The sequence below is a fragment of the Schistosoma mansoni genome (assembly GCF_000237925.1).
Source record: "Schistosoma mansoni, WGS project CABG00000000 data, supercontig 0179, strain Puerto Rico, whole genome shotgun sequence".
Classification (NCBI taxonomy): domain Eukaryota; kingdom Metazoa; phylum Platyhelminthes; class Trematoda; order Strigeidida; family Schistosomatidae; genus Schistosoma; species Schistosoma mansoni.
Window position 1 is genome coordinate 89,671 of NW_017386063.1, and position 21,139 is coordinate 110,809.

Consider the following 21,139-nt stretch of genomic DNA (forward strand, 5'->3'; position numbering starts at 1 on the left):
CCTGGTGGTCTAGCTTCAATTGACTCATGCTTCCAACTATGGAAATACTAAATCTCCACAAAAACTCCTTCCGATTTATATTATCAATCATTAAATGACTTTGACTGATGGTTGTATTAAATTCCTAAGTAACTGTAATCGGACGGTTGAGCCTCTGCATTCCTAATTAATACCTTAATAAATGTTGTCGTTACTGAGAGACCTAGGTATTCCTGGGTTTATTCTCACTCTGTAGTTAGGGATGAGCAGAAACTAAAAAGTTCGGAACCAAGAGATAACGGAGTAGTACATTAATTGATGTCAGATCATGTTGACAGTTTACTTCATAATTGAATAATCTCTACAATTTACTATCGTAATAAAATGTAAAACTTCATTTACAAATTCCAGACGTTATAAATAAGAATGCCGGCTCAGTGGTCTATCGGTTAATTGCTCTGACGCGAGACTGGTGGGTCCTGGGTTCGAATCTCGCGAGTGCGGGATCGTGGATGCGCACTGCTGAGTGGTCCAATAATAGGACGAAACGGCCGTCCACTTCTTCCAGGTTTTCCCTGGTGGTCTAGCCTCAATTGACTCATGAATTCAACTATGAAAATACTAAATTCTCCACAAAACCCCTTCTGATCGAATATCATATAGTTAAGTTTCTTAAAACACCAAAGGGTATTAATTGAATCATTAAACAAAATGAAAGCGGTCTACTGAAGAAAGATTTTTGTTTCACTTATGTCATTTAGAGAAAATATCTAATCAATTTTATAGTCAGTTTTATATACGATAGTGTGCAGTGTAAACTAGAATGATACTGTGTCACTAGAAATCATCGTGTAGTGAACGAGAACACAAGTGGGGATAATCGAATGTATTTGAAGACATAACAGAATAACTTAGTAAAATCTAAAAACCGTACAATGAATACTTCATTTGAAAAATGTCAATCAATCGTCTCAGACTTTATTGTTCCTTCATTTCCCCGCCAATCATTCTCTGTTCTTGTTCTCCTTTCTTCGGTCTTCTTAACCTCCTGCCACCAGGCATTTCACTTACGATTGGTGACATATACTACTTATATCCGTCAATATCAGTAGCACACACCACAACCAAACATTTTTTCAAGTATTACTTTTAAGTTACGTTTTAATAAATAATTATTTTAATAATTGGATTCATCAGTCGATATAAGCTAGACCACCACTGAAAACCTGGAAACACTGGACAGACAGGTTTTCAGTGGTGGTCTAGCTTAGATCGTCTCAAGATTCATCAGTTTGTGAGAACTAGTAATCATATCACGAGATCGAACCCAGAAACATCAAGGTCTCCAATGAGTACGATAATTATTGAGCCACTCAATTGAGTGTCGTGATTCCGATTTCTGGCTTCAATTACTTAGAGAATTATTAAAACTATCATTATTAGACATCAGTGTTATCTGTCTCGGTCTTGACATAGGAGAACATCGCCAGTCATGGTTTCTCAATAAGATTACAGGGACCATTCCTTTTCCCATAATAAACTTGAATACAATTTAGAAATAGCTAAGTTTCAGTCTCCTATATTTTTATGTTATGTAGTTGACATGAAATCAAAAAATGCTCCTTTTCCAACCAGTATGGCTTAGTATACTACTGAATTAGACAAGCTGGGTGTTTTAACTGGTTTATTGACCTAACCAAATGCTTAGCTGATTGTATAACTAGGTAAATAACAAATGACTTGCAAAGAATATAAAATCAAAGCACGACCTTGACACACGATTCTTTACATATTTTAACGCTTTATCAATAAATTAAATGTAGTAACTATTTTGTAACTGATGGATGCTAACTCACGTATGTAAATATTAGGCGCTCATCGTGAGATATTGAGGTCCTGAGTTTGATCCCAGGTGGGAGAGTGAAAAAGCACTACTAAATAGTCTCACACACTAAGGAGAAACAATTATCTGCCTAAGATTAGTCTATGATCTAAACTATGAAATTTAACAACCTACACAAACCCTATTTGATGATGATAATAATAATTTGTGTGTTGAACATAACTTTATTCATTATCAAGAACAGATTTTCCAGATTCTATAGTACACACGGATTACAGTTTTTGATATTCTTGTCACATACTAGGACAAAACGGCTGTCCAGTGATTCCAGGTTTTCCATGGTGATCTAGCTCTAATTAACTCATGAACTCAACTATTAGAAATTCATTATCCCCATGAGATAACATAACTATTATTTTTCTTCTTTTTTTAACCACTCATCTTGTAGCATGAAAATGAACATAACAATCGTAATCAACATTCCATATTGAAAGTATCACAAAATCAAAGTCATAGAAATCGTAATAATAATAATAATACTCAACAGAAATCAAAACAAGATACATTGGATACTAATCATCCACAGAATAATCATCAAAGTTTAACAAATTCAAATGGTAGTTTGAATAGTACTAATACTACTAGTACTACCACTACTACTGGTAGTGTTGATAGTAGTGGAAGTCATTTTAAAGAATTCTCTACACAAACTGTACGTTATCAACCAAATAAATCATTGAATGGTACTATACAAAAATCAATAAAATCAACAACAATACATAAAGATATAAGAACACATATTTCCTTACCTGATTTAAGTCATGCTAATTTTGAACAATTAGCTAAAGAAGCTAATGTACCAGTTAAATCGATTACACAAATATTCTTAAAAAAGATAAATAATAGTTTAGGATTAAGTATAGTAGCTGCTAAAGTAAGTCATAATGTAATCAGTAATTATTATTGGTTCTTCATTTGATTGATCCTACATTGTTAAATGTTTATGAGTAGTCTGTAGGAAAGTGTAAGTCTAACTTCTTGACTAATGAACATTCGTCATTAAGACGTATCTATAATCTTGAAGGAATCGATATTGTCGGCTTTTAACAATCAACCAACCAACACCCCAACACACAGACACATTCTATTTCTCAAGCATCAACAACCAATACTACCAATACTACTACTACTACTAATACTAATACTAATACTAATACTACTTATGCTACCACTACAACATCCATTAATCCCACCGACCTAAACTACATCCACTACCATTATACCCATTGTTCCCATTCACATAAAATTATTATGGTCACACACTATCTCACAAACACTTGATCAACTCCTATCATCACTATCCAACACATTGTCAGTCTATTTCATCTCACCTCTACATCCCTCTAGTTTATTGCACGCAATCATTAGTGAAATTAATTATAAAGATGGTAATTCAATTTAAGTAAAGATAGAATCAAAAAGAAAGTAATTCTTTACTGAACTATCATCATTCTGTTTTTAATAATGTAATAGGTTTCTTTGATTGTTTCAAATGACTAATTAACACTTGTCTTGAAGGAATTAATATTTTCTAAGGGATTTTAACTTGTTTCATTCAACTTCATAGTCTTAGGCTGAGTTTGGTCTGAGATTGCCTTACTATAGGTTTAAGATATGCAAGTCATCTAGACTAGCAGTCACATTGTAACTTAATCGATAGGATTTGGTCAGCACTAAAGAACTAAACAAACGGGATGTCAGTCACTGCTGAGTAATCAGTTAGTCTTAAGTGTTATGTTTCTTTGATTCTTAATGGTGATCAATTACTGATAATCAAATTACTACTAGTGTAAATGACTCAATATAGTAATGCGCTTTGTTTGGTACTAGCTGATTCGAAGAAATCTATAGAAAGCTTTGCATCTTGATTTTGTCCTGCATAGTATTTGTCAACAAGAATCATTTGTAATCTTCAAAAATGTTATGATCCTCAGTGGGATATGAATCCACATACCGAATAAGTTCCAAATTGGTTCTGTTCAAAAAATGATGTTATCATAAACATTCTAATCCAACTGTTACATTAGAAAGGTTGAAGGTACTATCTATGCTTATATAATCATTTGAATTATTCGGTCAATAATATTTTCTTTACTGACTTTTTATCAAGTCTAAGTTGGCATATATACAATCTGTGTAGATTGCCTCTTTATAGATATGTCACAAGTTTAGATAGAAGAGATAAAAGGTGACTATCAGTAAAAATCAAAATTCAGTCAAGAATTTCAGTAATAAGATAATTCATCATCCTATAAATTAAATTAAAATTCATACCCAAGTTAGTAAGAGTCTAAACTCAGTAACTCAACAGAAAAGGTGTTAGACGATTCAGGTATAATTTACCGGGTTTGAGTTCAAATGTGAATATTAACAATGGGATGTAGGTATATCTAGCTAACTAATGGAAATTTTCATTATTTTAGTTATCTTTCAGAAACTGTCAACTCATGACTTTGAATTCACAAAACCTACAAGTTTTAAGTGAGTATGAATAGAAGTTGAAGCTAAACCACAAGGGAAAATTCTGGAAGCACTGGACGGCCGTTTCGTCCTTTGGTTCTTCCAGGTTTTCCCTGGTGGTCTAGCTTCAATTAACTTACGCTTTCAACTATGAAAATACTAAATCTCCACAAAACCCCTTCTGATAATGATAATAATATAATATGAGAAATCTCTTGTGATTACGTGTAATATTGGAAATATCTATCCTGACACCCAAGCTATGATGTGAGATAAATTTATTGATAGAAATCTATGATTATCAATAACAGAATTTGTTGCATTTGAAACATTAGATAAATGGATACCAACTCACAAATCTAAAAGAAAAGTAAGCAAAGATGGATAGTGGCTAGCAGTGGAATCCAGGACGCGCATCACTTCGTCCTATTCGGGACTCGTCAGCTAGATGTACATGCATCGCAGAGTTGATGATCACTCTGGAACTTGAACCCAGTACATTTCGCTTCAAACTCCATCGCGTTATCTACTCAGCTACTGAGTCCTGATAGCCACTTGCTTGTGCAATGGGGTGAAGTTTAAATTCACTTATTATTACTTGTTTGAATCTTCCCATTGATGTTTTAAAACTGCAACTGGTCAGTCTGTAATTGGCATATGTGCATACTGTGCGTATTGCCTCGATATAGCCTTAGTTCATAAGCATTGTAAGCAAAGATGGACGAAGCGCGCGTCCTGGATTCCACTACTAGCCACTATCCATCTTTGCTTAAAATTTATAAAATATTATTTGCTTAATGTACATTACAACTAACTTTAGCTTGGGTAACTTTTAAAATTCAGACAGAACTGAACAGATTTTTCGTTCGTCTATAGGATTTCTCAGAAATATGTGGTCATTACTCAATCTGAGATTAAACCTAAGACCTTCAGGTTTCACATAAAAATTTAATCTTTAAAATAACCTAGTCAATGTTTGCTAGTTTACATTTCTAATTTCAATTCATTGAATCAAACTAAGAATTTTGTTCTTTTATTTTACTATCTCTTTTATTCTTCATGATCTGCCATTTTCCTCCTCCGCCGACTTCAAATAGGCTGAAGGTCATCGATTATATGGTATTTATATTAAAGATATTGTACCAAATGGTGCAGCTGATCAAGATGGTCGTTTAAAAACTGGTGATCAAATTTTAATTATTGGTAATACAAATTTAATTGGTTGTGCACAATCGGATGCTGTTGCAAAAATATCTAAACAGAATAAATCCGATGATGGTATACAAATGATTATTGCTAAGAAAGCTGCTCAATATCATAAGATTGTTGAATTAATTAAATCAAGAACAACAACAAATTCAATGAACAATAATATGAATCATGATAGTAGATATTTACAATCAACTGAATTACCTTCTTCAGAGAATAAACATCGGGTTTATGATTTATTACATTTTAATCAAAGTCAACCAGATGTAAGTTAGGCGTTTTTTCTGTTGTGACTTTATAAAAAGTCCGTCGCCAATTTCTTGTGATTTTATGTCCGGCTTTTTATCACGTGAATTATTCATCAATCGAAATACGACTTTTCCGACCTTAATACTGTGCTAATCAATGACGTTCAACTGGTATGAGCAATCTAGCGTCCTTATTAGTCCCTTTTCCGCCTAGCCCTTTCGCTTGAGTTCAGAACACCAATGACAGCTTCTGCTATGCGAATCATTTATTTCAAGCATACTCTGTTTATATACCAGACAGACAGACCAAATCATACCAAAATAATATTTGTACAAGATCAGGCCAAATGTGGCTGTGAACGTGGGATACAATAATCAATAAACTGAATATAATTTAGGGACAGTAAATCGTACAGTAATAATTCATAGGTCAAAATGAAGCTTATAATAAGATGAATATAGATATATACAATCTAGTTACTCAATAGTTAAACAATAAGAATATACATAGAACAATCGTTCATTAATAGGTCCTGGAAGTTACCCGTAATTATGTCTTCGCTAGGATATAACATTTTCATACTAGAAAAAAGGTTTATTCATGAAGCGAATAAGAAAAATTACATTTTAGTGTAGTTGAATTCACTGAACTAAGCAGTGTAGTTGTAGTAGGTTTCAAAATCATTCTAGACAAGATCATTAGTGATCGATTACTTCATTTAAGATTTACTTATACATGAGATAAACAAATGAGTATGTTCAGAACGAAATTGACAGTTCTTGCAATTCGTTCATCTAGCTCAAAGAATTTAACATTTGCGCTGAAAATTTTGTTTGTCACCTCAAATAAGTAAAAAATAACTATTTAAGCAAAATGATGATATATCAGAACGAAGATTGACGAATAGTGCCAATTGTTGGCTCATGAGCCAATTTAGAGGTAAAGCGTTTGCGCGCGAGACCCTTGGACTCTGGGCTCAGTTTCCGCTTGTGGGATCGTGTTTGTGTAAAGATGGGGAATCACACACCAGGACGAAACGGCTGTCCAGCGATCCTAGGTTTTCAGTTGTGATCTAACTTAGATAAGTTCATAATTTCAATGAAAATCTATAAGTAGAATTTAGCATGAAAACTCAATCGCTAATTTCTTAGACAGATAATCCTTGAAATAGACTTGAACAAAGTAGTGGGAAGTCAAAGATTGTCAGGTCTACGACATATTCGTATTACGACATTGTTACTGTTTTTTGCACTATAAACAACAAGTCTTATTGTACGTTTTTTGTAATCACGGTAAAATCAATTAGTTCGTCAATAAAAGAAAGTTGTATATAATGATATATAAATATATGACACATTTGGTTATGTAAATTATTATATAGTATTGTGAGGACGGCCCAGGGGTGAATTTGAGGAAACTCTAAGAAGCTCAGGGAGAGCCGAAGATATTCCATCCAATCAGCTTTTGGAAGGATATTCCAGAATCACTATGTGTAGCTTCCCTATTAGACAAATGCTAATAACACCCTGTGTGCTAATCGGATAACTATAACGATGATTTGCTTTTTACTAAGAAACTATAAATACCTGACTGTTTGTACCATAATTGACAGTGTTTGGAATAACATTCCTTCCACTTGTCTTCTGTCTTCTCATTTGTGACTTGAGAAGGTTCCAGCGTTCGATTGCTCAAGTTATACGCAGCATACTAAGAACCTAAGTTCTAGATATAACAAGTATAGAGTTTTTTATGCACTCTATCCAGTATAATATCTATGAGATCATGCATTTTCATAGTTCAGTACGAAATACTGTTTGAGTTTAGTCTACTTTTGAATTTTATAAGTAGTATAAAAATAAAACCTAAAAACCTAAACCAGTTTTATAAATACTGCATTCAATTTACATTGTATTATAAATGCATATATGTAAATTTTATTCAAAAATATGTTCCCAAACCATGTTAATTTTAGCTTCGGATTCAAACTCAACAAGATCATAATGCTATGAATAATCCATCTAGAAATACTACCGATAAAAAGGCTACCAGAAATCATCATTCCAGTTCTCATCGCCATCACCACTATACACAACAACAGACAGACATCGATAAACCTGACAATATACACACATCACGTCCTAATCACCATCGAATCGACAAAAGTAAGCAGTTAGATAAATCAAAACAAAAAATTGGTTCTTTAAGTCGGTCAACACCATCATTGAATCTAGCTCAAGTTGGAATGGATGATGATATGATTGAATTAGACGATAATGAAAACTATACTGACAATAACGCGGTATCAAATCATTCACCGAAACGTTCAATGAGAAGTAGAAATCGTATTTCAGAAAAAACTAACAGAGTAAGATAATTAGTTAAAAATTAATTACTTATGCATTCATTTGTTATTCATCAAACAGTACAAATATTTCAGTTTTCCAAGAATTGTTTTACTATTTGGATATCTTATTGAACATATAAAATACTGTGATATTGATTAGCGAATGTAAGACTCTCGTTGGAAAGCATCAGTTCCGCTTAGATTATAGATATGCCTTGGTGGTATGCACTAATGAGCATAAAATCTTGGTCCACAACTTTTTATCACTTAACATTGATCATCATAAAATGTTCAAATTATTTAGTATTGCCCATAGAGAATAAATTTAAATGACAACATAGAATAATATCAAGTCATTTCGTGGGACATCATAAGATCTCATTCCTTTGAATCCATTCATAAACTTAAACACTGAATCGAAAATTTAAAAAAATTGAAAAAAATGCTTAACCATAAAACAAATATACAAATTGGCTAGCAGTGGAAACCAGGACGTGCGTTTCGTCCCATTTGGGACTCGTCAGCTGGATGTACCTGTATCTCAGAGTTAATGTTCGCCCTGAGACTCGAACCCAGTACCTTTCACTTCAAACACCATCACGTTATCCACTTAGCTACTGAGTCATGATAGCCACTTGCTTGTGCAATGGAGTGAAGTTTAAATTCATTTAGTATTGTTTGTTTGAATCTTCCCATTGATGTTTAGGACTGCAACTGGTCAGTCTGTAATTGGCATATATGTGCATACTGTGTTTATAATGCTTGTGAATTAAGACAATATCGAGGCAATACGCACAGTATACACATATAGCCAATAAGAGACTGACCAGTTGCAGTCCTAAACATCAATGGGATGATTCAAAAAAACAATACTAAGTGAATTCAAATATGCAAATTGAACCGTGATTTCTAAAGATACATTGAGATCTTTCGAACTGATCAATAAACGATCGAATTCTGATCTTGATGAATTACATGAATCTATAACGATCAAATGTTCAGAAAGAAATAGTAATAAACCTTTCTTTACTCTAGTAATATATTACATCTATTTTATTACGTCATACATTATTTCAACTCGTTCTCATATTTTGATTACATCATTTTCACTTCTGAGGAATTTATTATTGATTGATTTCCAACTGATATAACTCTTTACTATCAACTAATCTGTTTTCAGTTAATTTATTATGTAATCATACGAAGTTTGTTAACTATATAATTTTTATCAGAAGGGGGTTTTGTGGATAATATAGTCATTTTAATAGTTAAGATCATGAGTCAATTGAAGCTAGACCATCATGGAAAACCTGGAAGCACTAGGCGGCCGTTTCGTCCTATGTTTGAATTCCATGGGGCGGGATCGTGGATGCGCACTGCTGAGGAGTCCCACATTAGGCATAAACGACCATCCAGTGCTTCCAGATTCTCCATGGTGGTTTAACTTTGTTGGACTCATGAATTCAGTTGTGAAAATACCACTATCTCCCCAAATGCCATACTGATAATTATCATATAAACGATATTTTAAATTTATCATCAATAATTAATATTATTATCAGAAGGGGTTTTGTGAAGATTCAGTATTTTCACAGTTGAAAGCGTGAGTCAGTTGAAGCTAGACCACCAGGGAGTTCAAACCACGTCTGTTGTGAGATATCAACTGACGAAGACAATTGGTGGACGGTTGCTCAAATTCGTGGATTGGTTGAAGTTAGACATAAACATCATCGGATGCCGGCCGGCTCAGTGGTCTATCGATTAAGTGCTCTGGCGCGAGACTGGTAGGTCCTGGGTTTGAATCTCGCGAGGCGATGTCATGGGTACGTACTGCTGAGGAATCCCACAGTAGGACGAAACGGCCATCCAGTGCTCCCAGGTTTTCTCTGGTGGTCTAACTTCAATTGACTCATGAACTCAACCATGAAAATAATTAATATGTAAAAGAATTCGACGTGTTTTTCTAAAGTGATTGCTATTCAAAAAAAATGCAAAATATAATCTAACTTTTTCACACCTCTTCATAGTTGTATACATTTATAATCACCACCCCCCACTACTTGTGTTTTTATTACAGTTTAACTTGGTTGTTTGTTACAACAAAAATTCATTTATGATTTTTTTGTGTGATGTTCACTCAACCTGTTTAAATCTGTGTTCTTTTGTATGATTATTACGTAATTCATATTACCAATTTTTCAGTCCACCTACCTCACCTCTTTAAGTTGTTTACATTTTCAAAGGGAACACTTCTAATATACTTGTTAATGATATGAATGTCAATGATGACATTCATATCATTTCAAGGAATTCACTTCATCAAGTTTGATTATGTAACGTTACTAGATTTTTTCAATTCATCCATCAATAATTTTAACTAATTTGATTAAAGGTATTAACAGTTGACAATAATACATTATATACTCAATTGTATATAATTGAAATCATGAGTCAATTGAAGTTAGACCACCATCGAAAACCTGGAAGCACTGGACGACCGTTTCGTCCTATTGTGGGACTCCTCAGCAGTAAGCATCTAAAACAAGAATGAGAATATTCGTAAAATACAATGAATCGTAATACATTCACATTAAACATTAAAGGAAATTAATTTCCACAGTTGAGAAGGCTTGTTCAATAACACTAGACCTGAAGGTTTGGGGACCAATTAATAGAGAGGATATGTGTGACGAATATCACTTGAAAATTCTCGGATCACCAAGTTATTTTGGATTCACTTAGATTCAATTAGAGTTTTACTCATCTTTCTTTTTTAAATTAACTTACAACATTATTTCAGAAGTTACCTCTTTTTGTTGACTTTTCATTTGTGAAACCTCATTGACTGAAAAGATTAGGACATATATTAAGTATGCCCAAACGTCTACCTCAACAGACGATGTTAACAAGTACAGAAGTAAGCTGGAAGAAAGCCCATGAAGTCACTGATTATTTGTCTGAGCCATGTTGGGAGGGTTTGAACATACATACATATATATTTTTCCACGGATTTTTCGAACCATATTCTCAGTGTCTTCTCCATCATATTGTCACTATTACTAAATCACTTCGAATTCTTTTGACTATCAATGATTGGATGTTTTACTTCCACATCCCTTACAACTTCATACAAAGTTACGAAACGAAAGGAGAAATTCTTTTTTCAGATTAGAAGTAATTGATATGCAACTAAGAGTCTTCTAGACTTCACTTGGGTTTCTCTAGAAGTCCTTGCTTTCTTAACCTCCACTGATTATCATGTTGACAGTAACTCATATTCCTTTTATGTTTGAGATACTGGTGGGGATTAATTTAATTTGAAGATTATTCCCCCTCCTATACAGTCTGATATCAAGTGAAATGCAATTAAACACAGGAGAAAATTTAATACCGGTTTCGTTCGTTAATAAAATTCATAAGCGTTAATAATCGCACTAAATTTTTCGAAGGCCCGAATTCGTATTCTGTCTTTTCTGGGAATTTCTCAATAGCACTCACCTACTACTATATATGGGATTAAGTTGAAGGCATTCAAAGCTCGCAATCAGCACGTTAAGTTATAGACTGTTCGTTTAGGATTCAGTGGTCCATATTTTCAACATCAGTCAATTCAACACGTTCATTCAATGGTGATAATAATCGCTTTATTCAGTACTTCAAGCACTGTAGGGGATTCACAGAGTAACTAGTCAGTCATAACCAAAGTAAAACCTGGAGTGTGTGCATCGATTTACGTTACCAAACCTCATCAGCAAACTGAGATTAAATTAGTACGATAGATCCCATAGTAGTAGATGTCCTATTAGTGTTAGTAGTGGGCAGTACACAAGATTAGGCACAGACATTATGATTTGAGGAAACAGATGGACATACGAAGTATAAAGCATAGATATTTTAGATCAAAGATTGAATCTATCTATACCGTTAAGACCGATTTCAAAACATGTCATATAGCCTCTGCAATCACTGATAATGATAATCACGTGAACCCTAAAACCAGTGGATTTTAACTATTAACACGGCTAGGTCTAATGGTCACTGACCTCATGGATTGATATTACATCTTGGTTTGACAACCCCTATCTTTCTCCAAACAACGTCTACACCAACAAAAATCGAGCATCGAGGTAGGCTTTTATTGAATATAGGTAATAAATCTGACGAGTAACTGTTTGACTCTTCATACAGTTATTGATCAGTTTGGTCTGAATAGATAAACTTTAATTTGAATGTTCTTCCCATAGACTACTATTTCATTTCCTTTATACCTATGATTAGCCTCAAAGTGTTGGTTCCCGATCCGGTACACAAGTTAATCAACAACACATACAATCCAGTTCTTTATCATTTAGCACTACATCGTCGGAATCAGATATTATTGTGAATGAACCGGGAGAAGGTATTGAACAGTATCACAATCGTGAAAGTAGTTTCCGTAATGATTACTTACCTACGCGTCAACAACAAAGTGAAGATTACAGAAGAACAGAATCTCCAATCAAATCATTTAAACAGAAATACAAAAGTCATAAACCTTCCAACTCACCATTATTATCATCTCATCATATGCACGAAAATTCTCATTCACAACCAAATATATTAAAAAACGTTTGTAATGACAATCAGGATAATACTGATACTGTAGACGGAAAGCATTCACCTGTAAACAGTAGTAGCTATCCTCCTCTTCCTCATCAACAAAATCACTATCAAGATGAAAGACCTCGACCAATTGTTGAATCAATATCGAATGATTTAAGTAGTTTGGAATCAGTAACTAGTCAACAAACTGTTTGTAGCTTAAATGAATCTCAACCAATAACCGATTCTTACGATAATATACAAAATAAAACAAACAGTAATGAACATCGACGTATTCGTCATCAACCGCCGCCGCCTCCACCTCAGTCTAATCCATCATTGAATCATAATGGTGAGTACTAGTTATTTTTAGCATTCCTCTTTCAATTTCTGATTAATTGTATAAACATTTGTCTTACACACAATGTTTGGTTTTATGTAAAACTTAAACTTACAATATACTAACATTAATGCAGTTTAATATACTGATGACTTAGAACTCAGAATGAATTTTCTATGAAGTGTGACCAATGTATTTTCAAGCTTCATTTTATGAGGGAATATGGTTAACGAATAAACATGATAATCATACAGAACGATTTTAATACTAGTTTATATCGGATAAAATCAGGGTAGGAGCTGACATAACTTCAGATCACCACCTGGTTGTGGCCAAGAAACACTGGACAACTGGGGAAACAGTGTTACAAATGTTTAATATAGCCTCCCTACGAGATACCAGTAAACTCAACGAATTCAAGATAACTCTCAACAACAGGTTCTAAGCCTTTTATAATCTACTGAAAGAACAAGAAAGTATGATAGAGGACAACTGGAAAGGGATCAAAGAAGCACTAATTTTGACATGTCAGGAGGTTCCGTACCGCAAGAATCGTCATCATAAGGAATGGATCTCTATAGAAACCCTGAACAAGATTCAAGAAAGCAAAAACAAGAAGACAGCAATTAACAACAATCAAACAAGAATAGAGAAACTCAAGACACAGAATGAATACACAGAGGCGAATAAACAAGAGCATTAGGGCGGACAGCTAGAAATCTGTGAAAGACCTAGCAATGACGGCGGAAAAAACTGTAAGAGAAGGAAATATGAAACAACTATATGACACAACGATGAAACTAGCAGGAAAATGTGCTAAATCAGAGAGATCAGTCATGGACAAAGAAGGCAAAACAATCACCGAGATTCAAAGACAGAGGAACAAGTGGGTAGAACACTTTGAGGAACTTTTGAATAGATCAGCTCCATTCAATCCACCGGACATCGAAGCAACACACAAACCTTCTTATAGATGTCATACCACCAAAGATCGAAGATATCAAGATGGCCATCAGACAAATCAATAATGGGAAAGCAGTAGGACCTGACAATGTACCAGCTGAAGCACTGAAGTCAAACATTGAAGTAACAGCGAACATGCTTAACGTTCTATTCAGGAAGATTCGGAAGAACAAGTTCTAAGGAACTGGAAAGAAGGACACCTCATCAAGATACCAAAGAAAGGAGATCTGAACAAATGTGAGAATCACAGAGGCATCACACTGTTGTCAGTACCATCATCAAGTCGAACCTTGGCATTGATACCCATAGTGTACAAGTATTTATAAACGATTGTCTACACAAGATACTCAATATCCGTTGGTCGGATACCATCAACAAAAGCCTACCGTGGGAGAGAACAAACCAGCTTCCAGGTGAAGAGGAAATTAAGAAAAGACGTTGGAAGTGAATAGGACATATATTACGAGGTAAGCCCTAACTTGGAATCCTGAAGGGAAACGAAAAAGAGCAAGGTCAAAGAACACACTACGTTAGGAATTGGAAGCAAACATCACAAGGATGGATAACAACTGGAAAGAACTGGAAATGATTTCTCAGGACAGAGTCAGATAGAGAATTCTGGTGTGCGGCCTATGCTCCTCCACGAGGAGTAACAGGCGTAAGTAAGTAAGTATATCGGATAAACCTTTTCTGATTATCATTGCTCCTATTCACTCATTAAATAAAGCCTTAAAAAATTCACCATCCCTATAATGAATTCGTTAAACCAAAAAAAAAAAGATTCATTTACTAAATTATGTACTTTTAATCTCTTCAAATTGACCAATTCTAGAGTTAACCATTCAGTTCATCAATATTTTAATAGTATACAATGATTTAACTTTCATAGGTTTATCATGTTATGCAACATGTATATCTAAATATTACGTAATACTATTAGATAACCAATCATATTAGTACACTAACATTAATCTGTGTTCTCTACATGTAAATGGATGATGATTCTACTTAAAAAGGGTTAATTACTTTCTAGTACACTTTGATATACAATTTAAACAAACAAAATAGAACCGTTGATTGGACAACTATAAAGTGAGCATTTATCATTAAATCAATAATAATTCATTATATAAATAGAGGGTGTAATTCAATGTTTATGACTGAAAGTGACTGAAATTAAACTAAACACATTTGATCAATTGTGTGTATAAAAGTGTGTGTGTGTGTCTCGGTATAACTGAGATCTACATTGTGTTCAAACTTAGAATACAACAATGTCCATTATTGATCAAGATCTATTTTCATATTTACGTTATCAAGCTTCAAAAACTGATCTTATTATGAATAAAAAAGATGGTAGAAATGAGAAACCAACATGGCGTGAAACAGATCTAGATCATTTTACAATAAGAAATCATCAACATCATCAAGATAACAATCATAATGATGAAGATAAGAATGAATGGAATCGATATAAATCAAATGAGAATAGAAATAACTCTTCAATAAATTGTGACAATTCAAATGAAATTTCCAAGTAAGCAATGTAATTTTTAACATTATTATTCAACATCATCATTGAATGATTTCTGTTGTCTTATATACATCTTCAATAGATTACCTTGTTATATAGCATTATGTTATAATTGGATACATGACTGACAATGTAATTTAAAACGTTTATTTCATCTTTCGTTAGCGTTTTTTTAGAGAGTTGGTTTTCTACGGGATGGAGTTGCTAATCCCATGCCCGACCTCCTCCTTTACCCGGGCTTGAGACTGGTAATAGCCCCCAGAGAAGCTACAGGCGGAGCATTTGAAATAATAAGTACTCTAGGTTCATGTCTCATTATGAACATCAGTACTGAGATGAAGATACACCCATTTGACGAGTCCTAAATAGAACGAAGTACTAGTTCAGCGAATTCGTCTATTTGAATTTGGCTGTTTGATAATTACGCTTTGCTATAAGTTTGTATATACATCCGATAATTCCTTAGATGGGTTTAGTTATTAAATATAGGGCAATTAAATCATTTTAGGTTAAAGAATATCATACATTATTCCCTTGTTATCATTGATTTGTCAACTGATCTATCACTAATATGAATACAGCAATAAAGACAAATATAATTAACTACTTATATATAAATATTCACAAAGGATGAACACGTTGTTATGATGATAACTGAATTTTCATAGTTGAAATCATGGGTCAATTGAAGCTAGATCACCAAGGAAAACCCGGAAGCACTGGACGGCCGTTTCGTCCTGTTATATTACGTCTAACATTAACACCGTTAGATGCCAGCTCAGTGGTCTATCGGTTAAGTGCTCTGGCACGAGACTGGTAGGTCCTGGTTTCGAATCTCGCGAGTGCGGGATCGTGGATGCGCACTGCTGAGGAGTCCCATAATAGGATGAAACAGTCGTTCAGTGTTTCCAGGTTTTCCCCGGTGGTCTAGCTTCAATTGACTTATGATTTCAACTATGAAAATACTAAAATCTTCACAAAGCCCTTCTGATAACTGAATTATCACTATCGAGACAATAAAGTCATTACTTGTCTGAATTTTGAAACTATGGGGATAATATTAAAGTGTTTGGTCTAGATTATAATCAAATGTTATTAGGTGTTTATACCGTTTACAAATTTAAATACATCATGAACTATGTAATCCTTGTTTATCTTACACTATATTAAATCCTTGAAGAAAATTAGCTTTTCTCAACTGATAACTACCCTCAAAATGTTTAAGTTTTACCATTCTATACGATATCTAATTACCTGGATCCGTTAATTAACATCTAGTCACTGGTTTATATGTTCGAAATCAGCTGCATCGACACTAGTTCATACATCAAAACGTCAGTACAATCATTTCACCTCGTAAAGTATGACAACAGACTAGTACAAAGACTCACACATGATGATTAAGTTATAGGATTGATATTTGCGGCCTCTGTACTAGAAGCTGTAAAACAACTAAGTTCTTTTAGTTAGCATTCTCCTTAATCTTTTTAAAAAAACATAACTAAAAAATATATGTGATCACTGCATAAGTAATGACTCTATTCAATCTTGTACACAACATAGAAATAATTCACCTGCATCTCAGAAGGTTGATAAAACTAACTATGATCCCAGCTCAACTGACCATCTAGCCTATATTCCATATTCGACTGAAACTACTCAATCATCTATACATAAAAACAAGGCAACCGAAGACTCTAATTCAGTGAACAGTTTGTTAAATATTCCACCGCATAACTTAGGACAGTCCACTTTACATTCTGTAAATCAAGCATCAATCGGTTGCCAACAAAGTAACTCCTCAACCAAATCACTTCCTTATGAGGATGAACCAGATTCAGAAGCCTTGAAACCACCGTCTCACGCTGTAGTATCTACTAACCGATGGACTGACGAACCCAGTATTATGATGAGAGGTCTAGTGGAACAAACTGATCTTCCGGTTGTACATATTAATCCTCAACGTGGTCGGTAAGTAGCAGTAGTAATAGTAGTATTTTTACATCACATCAAATGGTTCTCACATAAATATCCATAAGCTATGCACATTATTATTTTGTTCGTGTAGTCGGTGTTGTATTTTGTTGTTTCGGTCTTTAAGGTTTGAGCTGAAATTATTTTTTTGGTTAATGCACCGATGTACAATGACACTACTGAATTGTGTTTATCATAACACTTTGTATTTATTTTTGTATTCAAACGACTTAAGAAAGGTTACTTTCTGTCAAAAGACGGAACCGACTACACCACTGTTGAAGAAGTTATCTTGTTTTTTAGTAATGAAGGTCACAAATCATGTTCATGAATTGTTTAATAAATGTTAAACACCTAGCACTACTGATCGGCAATAAAATGGATTATGAGTTTTCCTGTTATTACATTTATACACATGTAATGCACATTCAAATCAAACAAAATCTACTATCAATAATATGTAACTATGCCATTACAAATATTTCTGAACAATGTGATACAGTTTTATATTGTATTTACTGACCTAATGACTCTGATCAACAAAGTCGTTAGCTTAGTGATTAAAACAATTTTACAATTAACCACTGAGTTATAGATTTGAGAACTGATTCCATTGAAATATATTATCTATAATTAGAAGGGGTTTTTGTGGAGATTTCAGTATTTTCATAGTTGAAAACATGAGTCAATTGAAGTTGCTCAAATTTCGTGGATTGGTTGAAGTTAGACATTAACACCGTTGGATGCCGGCTCAGTGGTCTATCGGTTAAGTGCTTTGGTGCGAGACTGGTAAGTCCTTGGTTCGAATCTCACGAGGCGGGATCGTGAATGCGCACTGCTGAGGAGTCCCATAAAAGGACGAAACGGCCGTCCAGTGCTTCTAGGTTTTCCATGGTAGTCTAGCTTCAATTGACTCATGATTTCAACTATGAAAATTACCTATAATTATTTGTATTGATTAAATGAAAGTGTCCTTATCTAACCGTCACAAAAATGTCTGGAACACTTTCGTAGATTGACTGTATCTAGTTCTATTCTAGGTAGAAGGAATATGAAAACAGATACAAAGACGTTGATAACTAAATATTATTTCAGTTTGACAGATAATCTTCTGATTTAACAGAATCATTGAGTTTCATGATATGTCATTATTCTTGTGATGTTATTATTGTCTAAGGTGAAGTCATTGTCAGAATATATTTGCGACATCAGTTCAAACATGATTTTTAGCCTTTATTTCATGTATAACAATATCAGCAACCTAAGGTTATCACTTATTATTATAATACAAAATCATCTAATGAAGTCGTCAGTGGCGACTAAGACACTGATTGGTACGTGTTAAAACATCAAAATGAACATTGGATTCTTTAAAACAATACACATGCCTCGATGATAACTACTAACCAGTAAGTAACATATGACCATACTCTCGGTATGATTCACTACAACTGTTTGACAATGAAAAGGATATCTATCTATCAAAGTTTTGCTTTATATGTGTGTTATTGTTATTGTTGTTTGAATATGTCACATTCGGGTATATTTGAAACATTGGAATTTCCTGGTCAAAAACTGATTTATTTATTTATTTAAACACATACAAAGTGGCACCAGATATATATGCGCCGCACAAATCTCATTTGATTTGTATGAGGGCTATGATACTGCCCAGGTGCCCAAACCGAAGCAGGTGGTTTTCTTAAGGGACCACACCCGGAGCATTTGACCTAAAGGTCTGATCCACAAGGCAATGGAGCGTCGTAAGGAGATGCAGTCTCATGGTAGCCAGTGACCAACGATTGGTTTTATACGCCATTTTTTCCCTCAGGATACTGGAGTCCATGTACACCATTGGTTTGGAATGAGGGTTTTCCAACTCCATTAGATGGACTCTCTGTGTCCTCCAACCCGGTTAAAGCGCCGGACATTCGCTTTTCGTCTTCTCACTTTCGTGAACAACACCCGTGGTGCGAGAAGTCAGTGAGTAGGACTTCTCTCGTAGAGGCTATATACGCGTTGCCATGTGAGAGCATTTGGAGAGGAAGAGCGGACACTCCCCACTCTCGGCCGTATCAGGGCATTTGGGGGCGTCAAAGACTGAACTAAAACCATTTGTTTGTTTCATATAAATTTATGTTCATAAATTTACTTGATTTTTCTTATGACCATTTTGTTTAATTCGCTTATTCGTTTGTTATTTTTCACCCAAATAAATTAAAAAGTATCTCAACTAGACCCTATCAATCGAATGAAACAAATCAATTGAAAATGGAGAATAATAATAACACTATGCCACCGTACAAATCTATTGGACATGATCGTATTCCTCAATATACAAGTGATTATCGAAAATATGATTTACTAGGGAATTCTACATCTGTACAAAAAACAGCATCATATATATCTACTTCATCTTATCCGAATCAATCGTCAAGTATACAGTTTTCAGATAGTGATAAATTCAATCCAGTTTCTTCACAAAATAATCGAGTAAGTTATTGATTCTTATAACTTGAGACATTCATTAGCTAACAATTTGGTTAGTAGGATATCAAATCCTTTTAATCTGTTGAGTGGAATGATTTAATCTATTTTGTATTTTTGTAAAAGAACTCTTAGAAGTGCTTGTATGTTTTATGGTTTACATCATGAGCTGCTCTTTGTGAAATAACCATTGAAAACCAGAGAGTATTGAATAGTCAATTATTTACATCTGGCGTTGGATGGTGATTGCACGAAACATTGTATCGATGATGTCTTTTTTTAGTTTTAGATGGTCATCTAGCGAGGGTCAGTTTGTGACATAAGCCCATAATGCAGATACATTTCTTGTTAATCTTAGTGTTATTAACTGAAATATTAAAATATCGTGTTTTATTGATATGAAACTAGATTTATTTAGTTCACAGTTTACATCTAAAATCCTCTTGAAGAATATAGTATTAGAAAGCAGCACCTAACTAGTTGTCACTTTATCGATTGCTTAGATGAATGAGTACTCTAAACAAAGCATCGTAAATAACAGTACTTATACAGTGGCAGACTTGCTATTATTTTATTTCAGAGTACACTAGAAGCCAGAGGGTTACTGATTGAAGTACTTGGCATTTTACCAGTAGGTCTCAGTTGTAAATCTCTCTTCACGTGACCCAGTTTTAACGGCCAAGTAGTATCACTGACGTTCAAGCGAGCTAGATGTGTAGTTGACAGTATCTGTCATATTATTTCATTACCCAAGAAAATATTTTTTTATACACTGATACTTCTAGGGTTAAACAACATATTCCCAAAAGTTTCACAGGTTCTCCTTCTATTTCTTATTACAGTTAAATATGGAAGTACATAATACTTCACCTACTTATCCCAGACCTATAACAACTCCATCGTATGTTCCATCACCGCCTCCAGTTCCAACTGCAGAGTATCCACAATATCATCCACCGGAACGATTAGAACCAGTTCACTGGTCAACATATAAGCATTGTTCGTCTACAAATGAATCACATCTATCGCCTATGTCTACTAATCCAATTAACGTACAAGTTAGTATGCATTTCATTGTTTACATATTAGTGGAATGCATTGAATATATTTTGAATA

General features: G+C 34.1%; 1 protein-coding gene across 1 annotated transcript in view; it reads left to right on the forward strand.

Moving 5' to 3' along the window:
- Nucleotides 1-21,139, forward strand: part of Smp_164340 (afadin (af-6 protein), putative) — a gene marked incomplete at its 5' end in the record, with an annotated part of 78,555 nt that overhangs the window by 41,326 nt on the left and 16,090 nt on the right. Inside the window, 6 exons of the mRNA XM_018795298.1 lie at nucleotides 5,440-5,817; nucleotides 7,773-8,165; nucleotides 12,423-13,077; nucleotides 15,349-15,565; nucleotides 19,762-20,029; nucleotides 20,866-21,081. Coding sequence (XP_018646961.1) covers nucleotides 5,440-5,817; nucleotides 7,773-8,165; nucleotides 12,423-13,077; nucleotides 15,349-15,565; nucleotides 19,762-20,029; nucleotides 20,866-21,081 — 2,127 coding nt within the window. The remainder of the gene's footprint in view (nucleotides 1-5,439; nucleotides 5,818-7,772; nucleotides 8,166-12,422; nucleotides 13,078-15,348; nucleotides 15,566-19,761; nucleotides 20,030-20,865; nucleotides 21,082-21,139) is intronic.